The sequence below is a fragment of the Oryza glaberrima genome, chromosome 4 (assembly GCF_000147395.1).
Source record: "Oryza glaberrima chromosome 4, OglaRS2, whole genome shotgun sequence".
NCBI lineage: Eukaryota > Viridiplantae > Streptophyta > Magnoliopsida > Poales > Poaceae > Oryza > Oryza glaberrima.
In genome coordinates this window covers 3,867,512-3,892,607 of record NC_068329.1, presented here as the reverse complement: position 1 = coordinate 3,892,607, position 25,096 = coordinate 3,867,512, and the positions used below count along the sequence as shown (strand labels likewise).

General features: G+C 40.4%; 2 protein-coding genes and 1 pseudogene across 2 annotated transcripts; all 3 read left to right on the top strand.

The window, feature by feature from the left end:
* Nucleotides 1-314: 314 nt before the first annotated feature.
* LOC127769942 (riboflavin biosynthesis protein PYRD, chloroplastic-like) lies at nt 315-4,484 on the top strand (annotated as a pseudogene).
* A 1,980-nt stretch (nt 4,485-6,464) lies between these two features.
* On the top strand, nt 6,465-12,649 carry LOC127769485 (DNA repair protein RAD5B). The gene is made up of 18 exons (XM_052295069.1): nt 6,465-7,481; nt 7,598-7,731; nt 7,821-7,959; nt 8,068-8,121; nt 8,374-8,532; nt 8,626-8,777; nt 8,875-8,959; nt 9,470-9,661; nt 9,890-10,033; nt 10,140-10,289; nt 10,415-10,482; nt 10,569-10,691; nt 10,809-10,908; nt 11,063-11,175; nt 11,259-11,832; nt 11,933-12,004; nt 12,114-12,212; nt 12,303-12,649. Exons 1-18 carry the CDS (start codon nt 6,546-6,548, stop codon nt 12,423-12,425), a joined length of 3,417 nt encoding a protein of 1,138 aa, XP_052151029.1. The 5' UTR covers nt 6,465-6,545; the 3' UTR covers nt 12,426-12,649.
* A 5,040-nt stretch (nt 12,650-17,689) lies between these two features.
* LOC127769887 (LEAF RUST 10 DISEASE-RESISTANCE LOCUS RECEPTOR-LIKE PROTEIN KINASE-like 2.4) lies at nt 17,690-25,096 on the top strand. Its single transcript, XM_052295547.1, has 5 exons — nt 17,690-18,391; nt 18,479-18,627; nt 21,888-21,929; nt 22,689-23,751; nt 24,478-25,096. The coding sequence occupies exons 1-5, from the start codon at nt 17,712-17,714 to the stop codon at nt 24,503-24,505; spliced, it is 1,962 nt and encodes a 653-aa protein (XP_052151507.1). The 5' UTR covers nt 17,690-17,711; the 3' UTR covers nt 24,506-25,096.

Here is a 25,096-nt window from a genome sequence, read left to right as displayed (position 1 = left end):
AAACTATTAAACGGTGTGTTTTTTGCAAAAAATTTCTATAGGAAAATTGCTTTAAAAAATCATATTAATCCATTTTTACAATTTAAAATAGTTAATACTCAATTAATCACATGCTAATGACTCACCTCGTTTTGCGTATCTTCCCAATCTTCTCAATCCCCTATTCCTCAAACTCACCCTAAATCATATATAAGTATACAACCAATTTAATAGTTTATTCATACAATAATTACTCATAAATAAATACTGCACCATTAATACATGATCCGATCTCTCATACACACAATGGTTTTGTAATTTGTGTTGCAGCTAGCTACAAATATGTAGTCCGTTTTCTTCTCTCTCTTCTCTTGTCTTGTCTACTTCACATGTGTTTATAACTGATTTGTAGCGCTCTTAGGTTGGCGTTTTGCTTTGAGATTGTGAAACGCCACGTGTCATTACAAGAGAGGAGGAGATCAACGAAATGGCAGGTCTCGTAATTTTTCTTTTTTTGCTTCCGCCGCGGCGCCACCCCCGTCCGCCCGTCCCTTCGCCGGAAGCGGCGACTTCCAACGGCGTCCTCTCCTCCTCGGCGCCGCGGCCATGGCCTCCTCGCCCGTCTCGCTCTCGCGCCGCCACCACCTCACCCCGCGCCCCGCCGCCTCCGCCTCCGCCTCCGCCTCCACCTCCACCTCCCTTCGCCGCTCGCGCCTCCCGGTCGGGTGCGCCGCGGCTGGCCTGCGCTGCCAGGCGCAGGCGCGCGACATGGACGACGACGGGGTCTACATCCGCCGGTGCGTGGAGCTGGCGCGCAAGGCGGCCGGCCACACCAGCCCGAATCCCATGGTGGGCTGCGTTGTTGTCCGCGGCGGCCGCGTCGTCGGCGAGGGGTTCCACCCCGAAGCCGGCCAGCCCCACGCCGAGGTTGCCTCTCCTTTCTCGAACTCTCATTTTAGAGTTTGGTACATGAATAATAGAAGGGCTTTTTTTTAATCATTATTATTCATTAATTAGTGTTGCTTCGTGCAAGATTAAGAATACTGAGATTTTTCACAACCGTTCAATCCAGATGGAATCATCGCACACAATGTGTGATAGAATATTGTGCCTAATCTTGATTTTTGCCACACCATCTGTAACATTGCAACATGTGTGTGTGGAAAAAATTAAGGAATTAATAGATATTAATACAGCGAGCGAAATTGCAAATTGCAGTCTGTATTGTAAAAACCAGTTCGCAGTGTATAATTTATGGGAAAAAATTGTCCGTTTGGTACTTAAAAACTTAATGCTGATTTGTAATGAAGTTGATATTATACTAACATAGTGGTGTTACCAACTGCAGGTATTTGCTCTGAGAGATGCTGGGGATTTAGCAGAGAATGCGACGGCTTATGTGAGCTTGGAGCCCTGCAACCATTACGGGAGGACACCTCCCTGCACTGAAGCACTCATCAATGCCAAAGTTAAGGATGTTGTTGTCATGTGGGGGCTCACGTATGAACGCAGGCCTCGTAGCAGTTTGCGGCAGCAACGTCCGGACGAGCAACAGTAGTTCGGATAGGATTTACCTTTGCAATTTGTTATTAGACTTAATCTTTGAGTTAGTTAGCATCTTTATCTCTAAGAGTTTGTTAGGATTACATCTCATGTACTATTTAATGCCGATTGTGGCCAGGGAATAGATACAGCAATTAAGTCCATAACTAGTTTATATCCCTGCCTCGCCGGTGCGTCGCCGATCACGGCTCCGCCGCGCCGACGAGGTCCAGGGCCACGTCCTGCAACTTCCTTCAAGTATTCGCTTCGCCGTAATCCCGCCTCCAATTCCCTTGTCCGTGACAGTTGTGGATGGGATGACTGATCCAAATCCTATTGTGGCATCCAAGGGGATTGAAAGGCTCCAAAGTGCTGGGATAGATGTCAGGGTGTGTATGGAGGAAGAAGCGTTATGCCGCAAGCTAAATGAGGCTTACATCCATCGCATGCTTGCTGGGAAGGCCTTTGCAACTTTGAGGTAAATATGCAAACATATTCCTACTTTTTCTTTTTCTTGAGGCACTTATTTAATTAGGTAATAGCAGTACACATGGTTTGCAATTATGGGTCTGCTAACGCGTATTGTAGCTAATTTTTGCAAGAAAACAATGTTACATATATACCGCGATAGTACTTCTACAATGTGGTTTGGCCAAATTTAGGATGCTAACTGATTCAGCTATGTTAGTGCAATAATGCTCATCTTCTGTTCCACGACATATCATGCTGTTTTTTCCCTTTCATTTGAAATACAGTGCGCAATTTGGTGATGGTTTATCTGCCACATGAATAACAGAACTACGCTCTCTATGAATGGAGTCGTCGTAAATCAAATTGGGACTGGAGCTGATCAACCCGGAGGGTATTACTCACAGTTACTGAAAGAATGTGATGGAGTCATAATTTACGGCATTTCGGCCAATATGACTTCCTTTCCTACATCCCATGAAACTGGTGCAAAGCAGCCTCTTTATATCATCATAGCACAGGGAGAAGATTCCCAATTAAATATTCCGTTTCTCAAAGAAGAATGTGCATCTGAGGCAGTAGTTTTGACTCACAGTCCTGTCATTGTGAAGCCACCAGGAGTTGAAGTTTTAGGTGGTGTTTGGATTAAGTCCCTGTATTTAGACACTAATTTAGAGTATTAAATATAGACTACTTATAAAACTAATTACATAAATGAAAGCTAATTCGCGAGACAAATTTTTTAAGCCTAATTAATCTATAATTAGAGAATGTTTACTGTAGCATCACATAGGCTAATCATGGATTAATTAGGCTCAAAAGATTCGTCTCGTGAATTAGTCCAAGATTATGGATGGGTTTATTAATAGTCTACGTTTAATATTTATAATTAGTATCCAAACATCCGTTGTGATGTAATAGGGACTTAAAAAGTTATAGTCCCATCTATACAGAGCCTAGTCCTTGATCGGATGAGCTTGGAGTCCATTCTTGAAATTCTCGCCCAGCGAGGGCTATGTAGTGTGTTGGTGGATTTTAGGGAGGCTGGAGGAGACTTTGCATCTCTTCTGAAAAACTTTCAGGAGGAGAAGCTGGTACAGAAGGTTGTTGTGGAGCTCCTGCCTATCTGGGCAGTGAGCAAAGGGCCAGGTCACCTGGCGTTTGGTGGGAGCCAGTCATTTCCACTGAAGGATGTGGGGCACAAGGAAGTAAATGGATGCATTCTGCTTGAGGGCTATGTATAGAATCTTTTTTGTTTGATGATCCTCACCTGAGTTGCTCTGCTTGTTCGCCTGACTCTGGTAAACAGACAGACATGTAAACTTGACTGCATGGCTAGATGGTCACATTGAGCAGGTGTCATGCCGTTTTTTTCACGCATTCTTAGAATTGTATAAACTTGGCTGTTGGCAAAAGTAGAGTTTTTGCCTTCCTTGGCCCATGTCTTGGCCATATTCCGGAGAGTCAGCAAGGATAGAAGGCGCTTTTATTGGCTGAGGATGAGGAGGTTCATGGTGGAAAATGTAAAGTGAATTCGCAGAAGGTATCCGTATGAAATTTGGAGGACTTCAAGTACCATATTTAGAGAAATTTGCTAGAGCTCTCCAGATCCACTTTGCCCAGAGGTATGAATGGAGTGCTCGAAAGTCGAAACAACCCATCAGTATGTTCATTGACTCCTTGCGATGACACAATCACACAAACCAAGCTCTATTTGCTGCACCCACAGAGGTTGTGATTGTAGTCACAAGGCAATCTTTTTGGAATCAAATTGGACCGGGCTGCGACCATTCAAAAGCTTGGAGCCAAATCCCTACAAACACTCAAAAAAGGAAGAACAGTATGGTCTTTGGCGCGATGCGAAATAATCATCGGGTGAAGCTTGGAAGACATTTGACATGATCTCTCAAGTAATCTTCTGACCGTATATCTCAGCATTTGGAAACTGCTTTTGCAAAGTACCCTTGTCCTTGGCGGAGCAACTCGAGGATACAGTCAGATGGAAGTGGCATGCCTTTGGGGATACAGTCTGCATACCATGTGCAATTTGGGAGATGATCAATCCTGCATCAGCAAGTTTGATATGGAAACCATGGGCTCCATCAAGACGCAAATTCTTCATTCGATTATTGCGTTCAATTCTTCTTTCAAAGTAAGTTTGGAACGGCATCATGGCCTGGGTGCGCTTTTGACAACAACTCTCTAACTGGAATTTTGGTGCCCGTCCTGGTTTGTTGGATTGGATCAGAGGTACAAGAAAAGCCAGAACCAACCGCTCAGAGAAAAGTTGAAGTGGATCTTCATTTTCAGAAGAGCTTTGCCCAATATACCTCTTGGTACGTCGTGGATTCATTGTGAACATGTTTACACTTCTTTCTTCATACATCAGTGTATCAGCCGAAAGATGGTAATATATCTGTAAATAGTATCTCACTGTTAATCCACCGTGGTCATGTTTCTGGATATGCTAGGTGGTGCACAAGAACATGTTACAAGTATTAGGCCTCCTTTGGAATGAAAGAAAAGTGTAGGATTTTGAGGATGTGGATTTTCATCCCTCGAGGGGAACATCCCCTTGTTGTTTGCATGTCATCTAAATAGCTATTAAAAAATTTTAAAAAATTGACAATATAGATTAATATGAAATATATCACTCGAGAAACATGTAAGATCAAATTCAACTTCTACAAGTTGCAATAAAAAGAACAAATTAAACTGAAAATAGTTATCGTGCATTCGCAGTCATATTTGTTATTTTTGTTATAACTTGTAAAAGTTGAATTTAAACTTGCATGTTTGTGGAGTGATATATTTCATATTAATCTATGTTGCAATTTTTTTTAAAAAAAATTTGATAACTATTTAGATGGTATGTACGAAATGAGAGGATATCCCCACGAGGGGTGAAATCACTTTCGCAGATTTTATTCCTATGGATTGAATTACTGTATCGGCATTTGGATCATCCCCGGAAGGAATCATAGGAATACTTAAAGGCAAAATTCCTTTTCTACGGATTTGATGGCAGAAACGCAGGAAAGTTCCCATCTTACTCACAGCTCTTTTTTTTTTTTTTCATTTCCTTCGCTTGGGGAAGCTGCTAATCACATCGTCCAAGCATGGGGACAACTGAGAATAGCTCGTTAGCTTGATAATTCCTGTGTTTTGTTCTAACGGGCTAAATTTATCTAAAAAAATTCCATATACTCCATCCAAACATCAACTCAAACAAATTTTCTACATGTTTCAAATTCAATCATCTCTTTTACATATGCATTCCGTATTTTTCTAACCCTTCGAGCCCTTTGTGGTCACTGGTCAGACGACAAGTCAACGTGACAATGATCCGCTGACCTAAAGTCCTAAGCTAACCAAGTAACCAGTCAACTGGAATCTGAATGACACTATGATAATAGGACGCACATGTGCTACCTGGATATCCTTAACAACATGTGTAATAAAGGACTAAAGACAAATAAATTACTAGTAATTTTTTTAGATAAAGAAATAAATTACTAAGAGCAAGTTTAATAGTATAGCCAACTACTAGCTCCAATTCATCTATAACCAATCTAATAGCTCATTCATACAATAGCTACATACTACACTATTAATATCTGATCCCACCTGTCATACACACACTGCGTCTTGGAATCCGTGCTACAGCTGGCTACAAATCTGTAGCCCGCTGCCCTTCTCTCTCCTTATTTATCTGCTTAAAATATGTTTGTAGCTGGCTTATAGCCTGCTATTGTATCTGCTCTAATAGCTTTTCACGCGCACTAAAGAATTCTATTCACCCATCCAACGTGGCAGAAAACATCACCCAAAACGAGATAACGAGTTTCACACTATTTGGTGAGTTTTGTTCAAAATCTAAAATAAACTAGGGGTGTGTTTAGTTCTTTGGGTGTAAAATTTTTAAAGTATACGGACACACATTTGAAGTATTACACATAGACTAATAACAAAACAAATTACAGATTCCATCTGTAAACTATGAGACGAATTTATTAAACCTAATTAATCTATCATTAGCAAATGTTTACTATAGCATCATATTGTCAGATCATGGTGTAATTAGTCTCTAAAGATTCGTTTCGCAATTTAATGTCCTATACATGTGTTTAAACATTTGATGTGATGTTTTTGGCCAAAATATTTTAGATCTGGGTGGTTTTTTTGGTGGGGGGAGAGCTCTAAAGTTTGGGAGATAAAAATTCAACACAAATTCGAACAAAATTTGTGACAAATCCAGTCCACTCCAACGCATGGACCGAGGCTGAGCAGTGCAATTTCCAACGCCGCTGTCATTTCCAATCTCCCACCCATTTACTCCCTCAAAAAACCGCGGTAAAAATTTGCCTCTCGCGCCAAAATAATTGCCGGGTTACCTCCTCTTCTCTTCCCGCGAAAAACCTCCTTTAAAACCCACCACCCATCTCGAGTCCCCGCCATTTCTCCATCCCCAATCCTCTCCTCCTCCTCCGCCTTATCTCCGCTCCAATCCCTTCCTCCATCCACCCGCCTCCGTTGTTCTCGCCGGCGGCGACGACATGCACGGCGACTGGCCGGAGTCGCCGTCCCAGGCGGTGCTCTACGCCGACGAGATCGCCGCCGTCCGCGCGGTTCTTGGCGCGGGCCTCGACAAGTCCCGCGTCGTCGCCGCGCTCTCCCGCTGCGGCGGCAACACCGAGCGCGCCATCAACGCGCTCCTCGATGATGACGCCACCGCCGCCGGCGTCGAGGACGAGTCCAAGAAAGGTAAAGGTGCCAAGACGGTTGCTCCTCCGGTGAAGGCGGAACGCGACGCTGGTGGCGCCGCCCCGAAGCCGCCGCCGCCTCCGGTGAAGGTTGAGGTCCTCGACGACGAGCCCGTGGGAAGCCAAGAATCGAAGGGCTGCTCCGCGAGGGTCAAGAAGGAGCGGGAGGACGAGTTGCTCGTCAAAGCGCCGCCGCCTCCGACTCCCGATCGGGTCAAGAAGGAGGAAGACTACAGATGCGACGGCGTCGCGGCCAAGCGAGGCGCGGCGACGGCGAACGCCGCCGGCATAAGCCTGGTGCCGAGGCCGAGGAAGAGGTCTCGCGTGGACGACGAGGCGGAGATCATCGACCTCACGGCGACCCACCCGGTGCCGTACCTGAACCCGAGGCCGATCCGGGCGGTGCCGCCGCCGGAGGCCATGGAGATGCTCGAGTCGCGGCGCGTGCGTGCCAGGCCGCCTTCGCCGTCGAGTGATTTGAGGATGGTGATGGCGCCGCCTGATGCCGAGTTCGGCGAGTTCCCCGAGGAGCGCGACTGGTTTCTCGTCGGCAGGTCGTACGTCACCGGCCTGTCCACCAACCGCGGGAGGCGGAGGCTGGACGCCGGCGAGCTCGTCCATTTCTCGTTCCCCTCATTGGAGAGGACCTATGGTGGGATCAAGGTGTCGAACAAGAAGGCGGCCGCTTTGGCGGAGATCGTGCGCTTCTCCACCAATCGAGCTGGAGAGGTTTGCTGCTCTTGTGATACAATCATTTCATTTCATTTCTAATAATGTTGCTGGTAATGGCTGATTTATTTGTGAGAAATTGTATTAATTTCTGTTATTTTTCATTGCTATTGTAGATTGGGAAGCTATCTACAGAATGGACCAAGTGCCTCGTGCCGCTGGTAAACTCATCCAAGGTGAAGATTCAGGGGAAGATTGTGTTTCCCACGGTGGAATTGAGATTGATGGAGGAGATTTTGTTGTATGTTAGGTAATTGTTGATTATGCATGTTTGCTTTTCTTCTTTTTTTTTAAAGTTTGTGTATTGTATCATTGTAATGTTTTTTTTTCTTTCTGCAGCTTCTACATCCACCGTTCTGTATTCACCGCAAGCGGCAACAACTCATCATGGGACCTGCTTGCTCCTGCAAATGTTGATTATTCCACTAACCCTCTTTACAGGCTGTTCAGATTGCTCAAGCTAAGGGCATTCACCAAGGTAGCACTCATGTCAATTCCCTGAAACTCTCCAGTTCTTGACTTCTTGTAGTGCTCTTGATCCTGAATTCCTGATGATTGTATATGCTAATGCTTGTGTCATGGGCAGGCTGATATCACTCCTGAGGAGCTTGCTGCAGGAAAGAGGCCGCGGAATCTAAGGGTGAGCTTCAATTTCTCTTGCTGGTTGTTAACTATGATTATTTGTTCAATCGTATATCTCTAGCATGTAGTACAGAAGAGCAAGCCTCCGATTAAATGTACTTAATTGATTGCTAAACAGAATGTACTTCGTTGTGGCCTTGATCTAATTTACTGCATGAATTGTTACCGTGATAATTTCTGCTAGCATGTAATTTCTTTTTCCTAGTTATGTGCCTTTTGTTGATATTTTTGTTTTGGATACATGAACTAGGGTGATGACAATGATGAAGATGAACCCATGGCTATAGTTGGATTGGAAAACCGACACACAGCTGGCCAAACATTTCCTGAGCAAGGCACTGATGAGCAAGCTATTTCAGAGGCTGCATTAAACAAAATTGTCGGCACCGCTGAAACATATGACTTGGAGGTAACAACAAGACCTCTATTTGATTGCCACTCCCACTATCGGAATGTTTGTATATGAACAAAGTTATGATTTTAAACAATCTGTGGAATGCAGGAAGCAGAGCCCCCAAGCACTCTTGTCTCGGTTCTAAAACCATACCAGAAGGAAGCTCTGTTCTGGATGTCTCAATTGGAGAAGGGTATTGATGCTGATCAAGCCAAAAAAACTCTTCATCCCTGTTGGAGTGCCTACAAAATCGTCGACAAGTATGTTCCTTCTGTTTCATTTGCATAGTTGCATCGAAATGTTAATTAGGAAAGTGTCCAGAACTAAATATTCACAAGCTGTAATGTTTGTTTCCAGGAGAGCTCCTGCAGTGTATGTCAATGTTTTCACTGGCGAGGCAACAACCCAGTTTCAAAGTGTAACTCAGTCAGCAAGAGGAGGGGTAAGTTTGTTTTAAGGATCACTCGTATATGCATTGTACCTTGTTTAGGTTGTATATAGACAGTATTATTTTAATGACAATTCCAGACGGTAGTGTTCTGCTTTCCCTGTTTTGTTTTGTAGTTTCATTAGATTTCCCAATGCAGCATTATATGTTCTTTTAATGTTACCACTAGGACTTTAATATAAACAAACGAAATGTGAATGCGTTAGATTGCCTTTTTATTTCTGGAAATTCTTAGAATGTGGATTGAAACTCTGCATTATTGCATTGCCTATCTAGTATTATGGCCTTGCTCTAGTAAAGAGGTGTGTAGGAAATGGTTGCTTTTGCATGCTTGATGAGTGACTAGCATTGCTGGGGTTTACAAACTTTGATGAAATGGTTGCTTTTGCAATGCTTTCTTATCTTGTATATATTCATGTTTTTCAGGGGAAGTTTTTGTTAGAATATGAATATTTGCACCTGCCTAATCTGATGGTGCTATATGTGCCATCTTTTGCTTTGCAGATACTAGCTGATGCAATGGGTCTTGGTAAAACTGTCATGACTATTGCTCTAATACTATCAAATCCAAGGGGGGAGATAGAACAAGATAAGAGGGGTACTAGAGATCGTGACACCATGGCACAAACTTCGAGATCCTCTGTAAGAGGAGGCACACTTATAATCTGTCCAATGGCATTGCTAGGTCAGTGGAAGGTAAGAAATCGTATCTATGCTTACCATTATATTGTACTTTTCTAGTTTTATAGTTGTATTTTATTTTGCTTGCATTCAACTTGAGAACAATTGAAAGGGGAACCTTAGGTTTTTGTCTTCATTTTTTTCCAGCCTTGCATTTTCAAGCAGCTTGTTTGATCCTTTTTCTAGTTTCTGCTAGGAACTTTTGATTTGCAAGACTAGTAATGTGATCATTGTCCTTTGCAGGATGAATTGGAGGCACATTCAGCACCAGGAGCTCTTTCTGTGTTTGTCTACTATGGTGGCGACAGAACCACTGACCTGAGATTCATGGCTCAGCATAGTGTTGTCTTGACAACCTATGGTGTTCTTCAATCAGCTCACAAGAATGTAAGAGTTTGGACTGTGGCCTTCTCTACAGTGTAATGGTCATAGCTTTTTTTGCAAGAAGTGTGGTCATTATATTTTAACTAACGAAAAATGGTACTATTTACAGGATGGCAGCAGTATCTTTCACAGGATAGATTGGTATAGAGTTGTGCTCGATGAAGCACATACGATCAAATCTCCCAGAACCAAAGCAGCACGAGCAGCTTATGAATTAACTTCTCATTGCAGATGGTGCCTTACGGGTACACCATTGCAGGTGAGTTTGCAACCATTGCCATTTGTTTTTTTAATACTTCCTGTTGAACTGCCAGAATTTGAAGCATTGATGAATAGTTTTGTAGTTTCTAGTAAGCTAACTTATCCGTATCACATTTGCTGCAGAATAATTTGGAGGACCTTTTCAGTCTTCTTTGCTTCCTACATGTAGAACCATGGGGTGACGCAAGTTGGTACGAACATTTTCTGGCTACATAAAATCTAATCCGATGTGTTATTGGGATTGAAAATCTGACTCAAGCTGTTTTGATTTCAAAAGGTGGAATAAGCTGATTCAAAGACCTTATGAGAATGGTGATGAGAGGGGATTGAAACTTGTCAGAGCTATTCTGAGGCCACTCATGCTGAGGAGAACGATGGAAACAAAAGACAAAATGGGAAAGTATGCATTTTATTATTTTGTTACTTTGTCAACACAATAAACTGCATCAATTATCATTTGCCATGCCTTAGCTCTTGGAAGTACTGTTGCTCACAACAATTAAATGCTTGTTTCCAGTCCCATACTAGTCCTCCCACCAGCTAATATTGAGATTGTGGAGTGCGAACAATCTGAAGAAGAACGCGATTTCTATGAAGCGCTTTTCAGGAGATCAAAGGTATCTTTGTTTTAAATTTTCTTGTTCAGGACTTTGGGTTAATATAAGAAATTGGAACCTTCACTGAATTGTTCTTTGGACCATTGTTCCCATAGTTCTTAATGTTCATGGCTGAGATTTGTTTTTGTCTAACACAAAATGGTACTCCCAACAGGTTCAATTTGATAAATTTGTAGCACAAGGCAGTGTTCTTAACAACTACGCTAATATTCTTGAGTTACTCCTTCGGCTAAGACAGTGCTGCGACCACCCTTTTCTAGTGATCAGGTTAGACATGGATTGCAAAGAAAAATGCTCCCTTACATTTTCATCATGTCATTTCTAACTCCTGTTAAATTCTAAATACGCAGTCGAGCTGATACTCAGAAGTATACTGACCTTGACGAGCTAGCACAGAGGTTCCTTGATGGGGTGCAACGTGATTCCGCGAGACGCAGTGCGCCTCCTTCACAGGCGTATGTAGAAGAGGTTGTTGAAGAAATCCGCCAGGGCGCAACTACTGAGTGTCCAATCTGCCTTGAGTCAGCTTCTGATGATCCAGTGCTCACGCCATGCGCGCACCGGATGTGCCGTGAGTGCCTGCTCTCTAGCTGGAGGACGCCATCTGGAGGACCATGCCCGCTTTGCCGAAGCCCCATCACCAAATCTGAGCTGATCACATTGCCTAGTCAGTGTCGATTCCAGGTTGACCCTGAGAATAACTGGAAGGACTCATCTAAGGTGATAAAACTCATCAAGATCCTGGAGGGCCTTCAGGAGAAGAGGGAGAAGAGCATCGTGTTCAGTCAGTTCACTTCCTTCTTCGATCTTGTTGAGGTTCCCTTCAATCAGAAAGGGGTCAAATTCTTGAGGTTTGATGGGAAGCTCAGCCAGAAACACAGAGAAAAGGTTCTGAAGGAGTTCAGTGAAAGCAAGGACAAGCTGGTATGCACATACATTTCTAGTTGTACTCTTGCTTTACTTTCTGCAACGTTTGATTCTTGAAGCATCACATATTCTGAAAATCTTTTTTCCTGAAAATTAGGTGCTACTTATGTCACTCAAGGCTGGAGGTGTTGGACTTAATTTGACTGCTGCCTCCAATGTGTTCCTAATGGTAATTGAACTATACATTGTCAATCCAATGACCTGCAAATACTTATTCTTGCATCAACTTTCTAACCTAAATGGTCACATCAACCTTTTTTTCTTTTGCATTCATATAGGATCCATGGTGGAATCCTGCAGTGGAAGAACAAGCTATCATGCGAATTCACCGTATCGGGCAAAAGAGAGCGGTCCAAGTAAGGCGCTTCATCGTCAAGGTAAGGACATTGACAATCCCAGTCACAACATCTGCTCACTTTTGCCAGAAAGCACAGCAAAAATAAAAACACATTCTGTCTGGATTCCAGGATACGGTCGAGGAGCGGATGCAGAAGGTGCAAGCGGGCAAGCAGAGGATGATCTCTGGGGCACTGACCGACGATGAAGTCCGCTCCGCTCGTATTGAGCAACTGAAGATGTTATTTACATGAGAAGTCTTTGCAGGATGTTGTACAGTTCATATTTTGTGCCCTGGAGACTTGCTAGCATTTTAGGGGGAATGATCCAATGTTTTAAGGGTTCGGACTTGTGAATGGGGATGGAATGGGTGTGAAACTATGTGCCCATTCGATTTTGTGGATATATCTCCATTCTGGTCTGAACATTTTGTATATAGTGGCTCTTCTTAACATGAAGGGCCTCTACCCTTTCTAAATCGTGATCTATTGTGCTGAAATGGCTGTTGGTGTTAACCAGGGAGTACAAAATCTCTACTGAGGCTTCCTTTCATCCATGGTATATACTGACCTGTTTTGTTCTATTACCTCTTTCTCAGAAGAAAATTTTCTTTGGGAGGGGGATTTTTGTTAATTACAATATCGAAGGACATGACCTCTCAATTACATACATTCTCTGTACTTCACAATGCATAGTCCTAGGTAATTGACCTAACTTGTGACATTGTGAGCAGTACTACACTAACATGGCATTAAAATTAAAAAAATAGATGTGTGATGTTTCCCTTTTATGTACAACGAAAGTATAACTTCTGGTTCTGTAATATGAGAATACACAAATATATTAATTGACAATAGGATTTAATTTGGTGGATGGAGTTATTCACTCACGCCTCCACTACAACTGTGTTTCGCTTACCAAAGATATAAAATAGTTTCATCATATACACCTTAAATATATATCTATGCTGTATAAGATGGAGTATCATGTTTGAACGGCCTCCTTCAATATTTGTTGGTGTAAACCTGTAAGGTGTTACGCTTAGTTCTAATCATGTTAATGGCATGGCATAGCTAATTTATCGTGCTTAGGGAGCATATTTTCTGAGCTACTAAACATTACATTATGTGTTTTATAAAAAAAAAATACAAATAGAAGTTTTTAAAAACAAATTAAATATATTTTTCAAGTTTTAAATAGTTAATGAGCTAATTGCTCATCTCGTTATGCGTGCTCAAGCTAACCTCTGATTCAAATACGACTAGATTAATACTTTCATCCGTTGGTAGCATGGTCTACCATTATATATTCGCCCCTTTGAAACGTAATTGAAAGAAAGATAGAAATAGAAAAAAAAAAGTAGGAATAGAATGTCCTACTCATTGAGATTATGAAACATATGAAAGTTTCAAAACTATCATTTGATTAGCACACAAAAAACACAGAAAGTCTGACACATACAGAGAAAAATATGAGGTGAGACCTCATACTTTTTTTTAAAAAAAATCTTTAGAATAGTCTATTTTATAGGAATTTTTTAAAAAATGGGTAGTAACCAATTCTTTATTTTAGAGGGTTCTGTATGATTATTTTTGATAAAAATTCTTAGTATCCCTTGGTTTTTTCTTGTTCCAAAGTGAGTTTGCTGTGTTCGGCACATGATGTTCTCAACTACTCTCCCTCGAATTCCGCGCGCATGTTTTTTAACCCACTAAACGATGTGTTTTTTTTAAAAAGTTTCTATATAAAAGTTACTTAAAAAAATCATATTAATCTATTTTTTTTTAAAAAGTGCTAATACTTAATTAATCACGTGCTAATGGACCGTGAGCAGATTGGTTCCCATCTCGTCCAAAGGAACTCAGCCTTCTTGTCTGCTGCTGTGACTGCTGTCGGCCTATCTCAACTTGTTACTTTTGTCTTACATGTACACACTCCGTTGAAATGAAATCAAAGGAAAATGATGACCAAGCACAGATAAAATGACTTTTGACGCTTGACCTGCATCTGGTCTGGTCAATGACGTGCATGCTCGACAGAAAACAGCCTCATTTTAGAATTATTAAGTTGGTATCTTAGGGGCTGTTTGACTAAAATAAGCCCCTCCCATCCAAACACCACCTTATACTCCCTCCGTCCCATAAAAAATGAATCTACGACCGGATGTGACATATTATAGTACGATGAATCTGGACATATGTATGTCCAGATTCATAGTACTAGGATATGTCACATCCGGTACTAGGTTGGTTTTATATGGGACTCGCTGATTCCTGTCCCTACTTGTTCAGTTAAGAGAGCTTGGAGGAGATTAAGGGAGAAAAGTTTTATACCACAATATGTCTCATTTAGTAGCCTGAATTCTGTTGAGATTCTGACTCATTTCCCGAAGAAAAGACCGACGAGAAAATTTCATGGGCCAATTCTCTTATCCAATTGAAAGCCCACGGGATGAGGTATTCTAAACCCGTTTCATGTGGGATACTTGGGAACCAAACCATGTTTGCAGAGGTCAGGGAATTTCCCTCGCTCAAGATGCTCAAGATGCCATTGAGCCTCCCTTCTCACCAGCCCTAGCCTTTTCTCCTCCTCCTCTGGCAAAGCCATTACCGTTGCCCCTCCCTGTTTGGGATCTAGGGTTCAGGCCTTCTTTCCTCTCCTCTCATCTTCCTAGGATTTCATAGCAGGTAGAGTTGGTGAGGATGTGGGCATGTGGCCGAAGCCACTCGAGTTTGATGAGGTAACACTGGTCTAGTGTAGTAAAAAGTCAATCTCGAGGAAGAATTCTGCTACCATTATAGAAGAAGGGATTGCTAGGCTCACGTGGATTTCTTAGACTTCTTTCTCAGTACCTCTGTTGTGCCATTCATTTTCGAGGAAGAATTTTCGATGCAAATATAGAAGAAGGGGATTGCTCCCGTGGATTTCTTAGACTTATTCTCAGTACAATGTACCTGAAAATGTACATGGAAGTTGGGGGAATCTATTTAGTTCGTAGGTAAGTACAATATAATGTTCAAGAAAATGTACATGAAGTTGAGTAAATCCACGTGGATTTGGACTGTCATTACAATCGTTGTATGTTTCTGTTCATTGCATTGCAGATTGGAGGAAGCAACTGGTTATAGCATTTTAATTTGGACAGGAATCTTGGCTGGTTGATCGAGGAGGGATGATTAGTAACAGTAATTTTTTTTAATGTATCGACTAAATATCTTGTTTTACTAATCTTCCTAGATAATCTTGTTCTCTTGTACTTTCTTCTATTTGAAAATTAATTCTTAATGGGCTCATAGGTAGTACTCCTTTCATCCAAAAGAGTTAAACATATTAATTTTATTACCAAAACCAAGGAGAAATTAACACATCTTACATGTAACAAAGATTAAAGAGAGACAACTAATAAGTGTTAAGATGGCTCTTCAGGTTGCAATTAAATATTTAATTTATCTCCTCATTTAAGTTTTAGATAAATGAAAACTACAAATATTACTAACTTATTTGGAAAAAAAAATCAAAATATGAAATAAATCTAACATTTTGGAAGGAGTGAGTATTGGAAACAAGTGTATGTTCAGTGGATGCGTTTTAAACCTCATTTTCCAGGCTGTGTTCGTGTGTTAGAGTTTCTTTTTCTTTTCTAAATTCCTATATTTAGTATATGTTGCGTGGTCCGAGGACCACCCTATAAATCCGTCCTTGCTATAAAATAAACTTCATTTCATTGGTAGCGTAATACTCCTCTTCTACTTATTATACTAATCTTCGTCTAAAATATATGACGTAATAACATCATTAGAGAAAAGAAAACAGAGGAGCATATTTTTATGGTGGTGCCGACTGCCACCGTGCCACGTCCTCGCTGCTGCTGTGAATGCTTGTCGGCCCATTGAAATGATCAGTAGCTGGTTCTTGGTCCTGCATGTACACACTCCATTGAAACAAAACAAGTGGAAAATGATGACGAGACCTGCATCTTGTCTGGTCAATGATGGCATGCTTGCTATTGCTCGACAGGAGACTGTCTCAGAGAATTAAGTTAGTACTCGTTGACACATGGGCCTCGCTGACCCCAGTCATAAGTATTCCTAGGATTCCACTTTATTAATGATTACTGGAGAGCCCAGCACTAATTAATTGCTCACATGTACTCCTTACATAAAAAACTCCAATTCTAATTATAAATAATGTGAGCCCATATTCAGCTTCATAGCTAAGATTAGATTTTTACACATGCAGGTTCATAGCTACAATTAGGCTTCTTTTTTTTTACTTAGGGTGTAGACAGAAAGTACACTTAAAGTCAAGAAGTTATATCTATGGTATCAAGACACAATAGTAGTAGTGTTGGTTACAAAAATTTTCACGTCATATATTACTAACGATCTAGCGTTGACGTATACTTCCTCCGTCCTAAGATATAAGGGATTATACTTTTTTTTTTTGCAAAAAATAAGAAAGTGGCAAAACCAAAAAAAGACAATACGAAAGTGATGATTGGAGAAATTAATTAGTAAAAAACATCATATGAAGGAATAAATTAGTACAAAAGGTGGTAGGTGAAGAATAAAGTACCGTCTTAGAATTATAAAATCACTTTTATTAATTTTTGAGGATATAATCTCTTCCATTATGAGACGAATGGAGTAGGCTTGATCACATGATTCACTATTTGAGTATGCCAAAGTTATTGGCTAGCAGGCTGTTGGATTCATCATGCTGTATTGGGATGATTTTGTGCCTGGCGACTGTTTAGGAATTGCTAACTTTTCTCTCTCATCACCTTCTCTTACAAAGCAGGTACGATAATATAACTAGCTACTTACTGTAAAAATTGGCAGCTGGTGTTTAAAGATATAGTATAGCATTGTATAACACATGATTCACTAAACAAGTTTGGCATAAAGTTATTGGCTAAAAGACAGTTGGATGCATTGTGCTGTCATATATAGGAAGAAAAAGTTTGTGCATATTCTTTCCATTATATACTTGTCACTAGGTGCTATACTGCTATTTATTTATTTATTTTGATGGGGAAGTGCTATACTGCTATTCATATTTAAACTTTTATTATCATTAGTCTATTTTATCAGAACTAATAAATAAAGCGTCGTTGTATTATAACTGTAAGCACTAAGTTTTCCATAAAAAAAATACTAATGGTCAATGTTAAAACATAGTCGGTGAACAATAACAGGTACTCACTACGTTTCATATTATAAGTCGTTAGATTTTCTCTTAAACTTCTTTAATTTGGTCAAGTTTATATAAAAATATGATAGTATTTTCAACCCGAAACAAACATTTTATCGAAATATATTTAATATTAGATTTAATAAAATTAATATGATATTTTAGATATATTCCTAAATTTTTCTATAAATTTAGTCAAACTTAATAAAGTTTAACTTAAAAAAAAATCAAACTACTTATAATATCATCAACCACATCTAATACTCCATTCTACTCCATAGCTGAAGAGGTGCTAGACTGCTATATAGCTAGAGCTAGGGCCACTCGCTTTGCACACAGCGACCGCCATGGATTCCAACCTCGCCGTGCTCCTCGCCATCGTCGTCGCCGACGTCTGCGTCGCACGCACCACGCCGCCGGCGTTCGCGCAGACGGTGCAGGTGTGGTCGGAGTGCTCGCCGGAGAACTACACCGCCGGGAGCGCCTACGGCGAGAGCCTCCGCGGCGTGCTCAAGGACGTCGTCGACGCCGCGGTGTCCGGCGGCGGATACGCGGCGGCCAACGACGCCAGCGGCGCCGCGCACGGCCTCGCCATCTGCTACGCCGACGCGCCGCCGCAGGTGTGCCGGCTCTGCCTGGCCATGGCGGCCGGCAACCTGTTGCTCGCCTGCCCGCGCGCCGTGGGCGGCGCCATGCTGTACAACAACTGCCTGCTCCGGTACGCCGCCGGCGCGCCGTTCCTGGCGCGGCCGGACATGGACCAGGAGTTCTCGTTCTACAACCCCAACATGACGAGCGCCGGCGACGCCGCCCAGTTCGGCGCCGCGCTCAGCCGGCTCATGGACCGCCTCGCGCTCGCCGCCGCGTCGTCGTCGTCGTCCTCCCGTGGCCGGCGGTTCGCGTTCGGGCAGACGAACATCACCGGCGACGACGGCAGCAGCCTCTACGCGTTCGTGCAGTGCGTCGACGACCTCTCGCCGGACGACTGCCGCCGCTGCCTCCAGAGCATCGCGGCGTCGCTGCCGATGTAAGGATTGACACGACCACGACGACATTGAGACGGCAATGCCGGCATCGATCTGAGCTTGCATGGACATGGATATATGCGGTGCAGGACGAGAGGAGGACGCGCCTACTCGCTGACGTGCTACACGCGGTTCGAGGTGGTGCCGTTCTACAGGCCGCCGACCGCGACGAACCTCGTGGTGGTGGCGTCGCCGGCGTCGGCGCCGGCATCGCCGTTGCTCCCCACGGGATCAAGAGGTGAGTAAAGTAATACTTACATGCATGCAAGGCTGCAGCTAAGCTAGCTTCTCCTTCTTCCTTCTCACTTTAAATATTTTTTTTCTAAAATGTATAATCCCATCACATCATTATATTTATTTTGATTAAATCTTTTATATTTTGATGGAAAAACATATATTTCATTGTTTCATTTAATAACGTGTGTCTTCATTTGTGTTTTGAAAAAAAATTAAATGTTTAATTGATTGATTTTTTTATTATGTATAATTTAATATTTAACCGATGGTCAAATGAAATCTGATCGCTCGATTTATAGTTTTCTCCGATATTTAAGATAACACAAATGGTTTATATTATTGGCATCGTAAGCTTGGTGCAGTGGTATCGACCCTACCCGGGCGGTAACTGTGTAGTTACCCTGTTGAGCTGCAGAAAAATTGTACAAGATTTATTAAAAATTCGAATTTCTAGTTGTTGAACTTCTTAGTATTTTATTAAAAATGCGAATTTCTAGTTGTTGAACTTGTAATCTTTTGAGGCGTTGCCTCTGTACTGTAATGTCTGGGACTGCACCTAGAACGGGCTTTCAATAGAAGCCGGGCCTATGGCCTTTCTCTAAAAAAAAAACTATATAACCTTACCTCATCTGGCGATTGCCTGCAATAATGGCACCATAAGTCATAAGGCATATAATTATTTTTTTCAAAAAAAATAGATAAATGATGATAGAACTTCCCTTATTTCTGACCAGTACTAATAACAGAGTTACATATATATATTGTAGCCAACAAGTTGTATTTTCTTTTTCCAATCACGTTGCCATGAGTAAAATAAAAGACATTTGACTACCAGTCTACCTATTCGGAGTGTAGCACCAGTCGGACCAAACCATTTGTTCCAGATTCCTAAATGTCGTTGGCACCATATTTAAGAGGGTAACAAAACGACAATTATTCTTGGCTGGCCAGCGAGTGAGTGCCCGAGCCGGAGACGCAACAGAGACCAAACTTCAGGTCTGGTTTAGTTCTCAAAAATTTTTCACAAAAACATCGTATCAAATCTCTGGACATATATATATGGAGCATTAAATATAAATTAAAAAAACTAATTACATAGTTAGGGGGAAATTTGTGAGACGAATCTTTTGAGTCCAATTAGTCCATGATTAGCTACAAAGTGTTACAATAACCCATATATGCGAACAATGGATTAATTAGTCTCAAAAGATTCGTCTCACGTTTCCAGGTAAGTTATAAAATTAGTTTTTTCATTCGTGTCCGAAAACCTCTTCCGATATCTGGTCAAATATCCGATGTGACATCTAAAAATTTTCTTTTCGCGAACCTTTTGAATTTCATATGTCAGGTCCAGCTCAAGAGTATTCAGATGAATATATAAGAATTTCATATACAAAGTACTCCTTCCGACCCAAAATATAACAACTTCCGGCCTCTAGAATTTGTTCTAAAATATAATAACTTCTACACTGACATTCTCTTCTCAACCAATCACATCCCTTCACCATTTAAATTTTTCACCTATCTCCACTTCTCATTCAATCACAACCATTATCTATTTAATTCTATGTACCTTCTTAATAACCGTGTCTAACTCTAAAAATAGTTATACTCTGGGACAGAGGAAGTATATACAATATGCAATCATTATATAAGTATGAAAAAGATAAGAAAAGAGAGAGAGTATTCGTATACTATATGTTATAAATATATTATACCATTAGTATATATATATTATGCACGTCAAATAGAATTCAGCTTTTAGCTATAAAATCCTCTTTAACCTTTTATATTTTGAACACGAAACTTTAAAATCGTAATCCCGCCTCTGTATATGTGTACGAGGATAGATGTGTTTTTCATCGTATGGATATAATACGGATTCGTACAGTACCGGACGTGTGCGTGCATGCATGCGCATCACACTCGAGCTAGTGCACGGGTAAAAGGTTGCCGACCACCGAAAGTGGGCAACTCAAGAGAGTATAATTTTAACCTGACCCCTTCGCTTTGATTAATGCTGATTGCTTCTCAAATTAATTAATTAATGTTGGTAGAACGGTAATCACGTGGAGGTGATGTAAGAATGCAAAAGCTTGTAATAAAAAAAATGAAGAAAAAAGGAATGCAATCTTGTGTGTGTATATATATATATATTTTCCAGCCATCGCTCTGTCATTTTTTTATCTTTTTTTTTCTTTTAAGAATTACACAGCACAACAGACGTCTCGTTGTCGATGGGTACATCGCCTATCACTGAAAGTATAAAGCCCTTAAATCCTGGAAAATTCGCTCCCATAAGGAGTCAAACCTAGGACCTAAGGTGCTACTGAGACTCTTGTAACCACTAGATTACAGGCCCTTTCACACTTCTCTATGTCATCTTAATGTAATTGGTACTCCTACGTTCCAAAATAAACTAATGTCATATGAAACGTGATATATTCTAGTAATACGAATCTAAACAAATAACCTCGGGTTGTTTGTTCAAATTCGTAGTACTCCGTACTAGAATATATTATATCTGATATAAGGTTGGTTCATTTGGGATAGAGGGAGCACCATCCATCTTCCTCGTATCTGACATGGAGGAACACTAGATCCACCACATATATGCACAATCCTTCACCTTTTAATATGTGTCTCCTTTTTGCCCTTGCCTTTGACCCTACCTATGATTTTGTCTTGACTTATTAGTGGCGGTGCTGGGAGTGAGAAAAAAAAAACCAAACTCAATTAGCCAAACATTACCCGGGTTATTAAAATGTAACGTATAAAAATAATGTCATTTTAATTAGTTGATTTGATGCAGTTCAGTTTTGATTTCAGTAATTTGATATAATATAACCGAACAGAGTGCTTGTTACAAAAACTATATAAACAATATTATAGATTTTTATGAGAATGTGCATATTTGAAAAGATGAATCCAATAATCAATAGTATTTTGTTCTGAACCGTTGTGTGAACTGACATGTTATGTAGATAACTCGTTTACACAAACATTTTGATTATTAGACTTGAAAATAATACATTATTTTTTTGAGAAAATGTTGTGTAAAATATCATACTTAGACAATGTTTATGTTCCACATCTGTGAAGCAGTCAGATATCCGGAGAGTACACAATTGCTGCTAAGGATCGGAATGGCACGTTATCTTGCAATTATATCCTAGTGTCATTTTTGTACATTTTAATTTGCAAATGTTACCATTGCTCTGTTTCAATTGAATCTCATAGTTATACAACTTTTCTTTGCAGATGGTAAGCCTAGCAAGTTACGCATGAGGTTGGCATTGGCAGGTATTATACGTAGAAACATAAAGTATACATCTTGTTAATTTTTTTGGTTTATTAATTATTGGTGGTTGCCACAATCATACTGATTTTATAGGGTATATGTTGTTCTATTTTCTGAATTTATAACTGGTGTTACCCTTTTTTTATTTCTTTTGGTTTTACTTGTAATCTCGGTCCTGTTGTCAGCTTTTAATTAAACCCAAAATATTAATTTTGTCATTACTCAACAAACATTGATATATGTTTTTCCATCACTGTCCAGTCAGCACTGTTTAGTTATCATATTTTTACCCCAAAAGACAGTAACGACCTTATAGGCTGCATAAAAAAAAGTGGAAATCAAGAACAAATTTCACGAAAACAAATACAGAAATTCATGGACTTCCTTAATAAACAGTGAAAGAAAAGTCCCTAATGAAGAAACACATTTATGGAAGCAATTTTTCCATTTCTTAACAAATATAGGGCATGATGTTTTTTTTTTGATAAACAACAAGCATTGACTGCAAAAATATCACATTTGCTAAAAATGAAGTGTAGGATGACAGAACAATGAGTAGGTTAATTTCAATGAGCCGAACGAGGGAAAAATCCTCTGTTTAACCATGGCACTATGATTCTTATAGCATGGCAGAGTATAGGACCATCAAAAACATCTATTGCTTTTTTTTTAAGATGCAACTAGCGCTCGTTAGCTGATTTTTCATTCCTATTATATTGACTAAAATTGAGCATACATCTCACCTTCATTCTTTGTACTAGTTTCAACTGTTGCAGCCACTCTCTTGGTCATATCTTGCTTCATTGTTGTGAAAATTCGTAAGAGTGGAAAATTTCAGTTGAGGATCATTGGAAAGAACTCCAATCCTAAGGAAAATATTGAAGAGCTACTTGATAACTATGGTTCACTAGCGCCCAAGAGATACAAGTACTCACAACTAAAGGATATGACAGGGTCTTTCAGTGAGAAGCTAGGAGAAGGTGGCTATGGAATGGTATACAAAGGTACTTCACCTGATGGCCACTCTGTTGCTGTGAAATTCCTCCATGATTTGACAAGGAATGGAGAAGAATTTGTAAATGAGGTTATCAGCATTAGAAGGACTTCCCATGTTAATGTGGTTACACTTGTTGGTTTTTGTTTGGAGGGATCCAAACGAGCTCTTATTTATGAATACATGCCTAATGGATCATTGGAAAAATTCATTTATGCTGAAAATTCAAAAACAACACTAGGATGGGACAAACTTTATGATATAGCAGTGGGCATTGCCAGAGGCTTGGAGTATTTGCACCGAGGTTGTAATACACGCATCATACACTTTGACATCAAACCTCACAATATCCTACTTGACCATGATTTTGTCCCAAAAATTGCCGACTTTGGCTTGGCTAAGTTATGCAATCCGAAGGAAAGCTACCTTTCAATGGCCGGTATGCGAGGAACAATTGGGTTTATTGCACCAGAAGTATTTTCAAGAAGATTTGGAGTTGTTTCAACTAAGTCAGATGTCTATAGCTATGGAATGATGCTTCTTGAGATGGTCGGGGGAAGGAAGAACTTGAAAGCAAGCGTTGATAACCCAAGCGAGATGTATTTTCCGGACTGGATTTATAGGTGTTTGGCAGATGTTGGAAGCTTGCACTCATTTGACATGGAACATGAAACTGAGGAGATTGCAAGAAAAATGGCCTCAATTGGCCTGTGGTGCATACAAGTATCACCTAGCTCTCGCCCTACGATAAGCAAGGTTTTGGAGATGTTTGAAAGAAGTGCTGATGAACTTGAGATACCACCAAAACATTGTTTTTACTCAGCCATACAGTAAGTATTTTACACTATTGTGCATCTGAAGCAAATAGAGTAAAACGGAAAACTCAAATGATCCCTTAAGGGGATATCCCCTCATTTTTACATGTCACTTAAAAAGTCATCAATTTTTTTTTAAAAAATAGTAGGATAGATCAATATGTGATATGTCACTTCACAAACATGCAAATTCAAATTCAACTTATACAAGTAGAAACAAAAACAACAAATTTGACTATGAAGTGAACGCGTAATTCACGGTCAAATTTGTTATTTTTGTTTCGAATTGTATAAGTCAAATTTTAACTTGCATGTTTGCGAAAAGATATATCACATATTGATCTATCTTAACAATTGTTTTAAAAAAGATTTGATAACTTTTTGAACGACATGCACAGAACGAGGGATGTCCCCTTGAGGAACAAAAATCCACTTCCTAGTAAAACACGTTTAAATTTGGTTTACCCTTCTCCCAGTTGAGAAACATGTATACTCATCTTTAATAGTAAAATATCTTCCTGATTAAGTTCAAAACATGAATTTATTATTACTGAGCACACCACCGGTGTTACCATTTACTGATTCGAGGATATTAGAAAACAGCTATGTTTTTTCATGGTATCATAAAAGTGGCATTATTTGGAGGGAAGAAACATAAATAAATCGCTGAACATTTTCTCTTTATTTTTATTATGTAATAATAATTTCATTTTATGAACTTTTTATTGGAACAACCTGCAGGGAGGATTCTTTTGAACAAGAGAGCTAGCTACAAATTGTTACCATTTCCCCTCCAGTTTGAGTTTATACATGTCTATCCAGCACAGGATCCGTGAGGAATTTTGGGCAACTTAATTTAAAGTTATTACTGTTGGCAACTCTGTAAGAGCAGGTAGAATAGCAGGCTATAAGTCAGCTATAAACATATTTTAAAAAGATAAAGGAAGAGAGAGAAAAGCAGCAGGCTACAGATGCAGCACGGACTCCAAGCCGTAATGTGTGTATGATAGGTATGACCAGGTACTAACAGTATAGTAAGCAACTATTGGCTATTACATTGGCTATAGATGATTTGGAGCTAATAGTTAGCTATACTATTAAACTTGCTCTAAGGATCACAAAAGATCTCTACATATGTACAATAATGTGACTCACCATTAATCAACACTTATCAAGTTTGGTTATTGAATTATGTGAATTCTTTGTAAAAAAATTGAACAGATGGAGTATTGTTTTCACTGCTTAGTCTGCACTTTATTGTCGTCAATATTTACATGGTGTCCAAACTAAGGCCAGAACGGCTTTTGGATTTGGGCCTTGGCTACAGCTGCAGCCTGTTCTTCCGTCCTCCATTTTATAA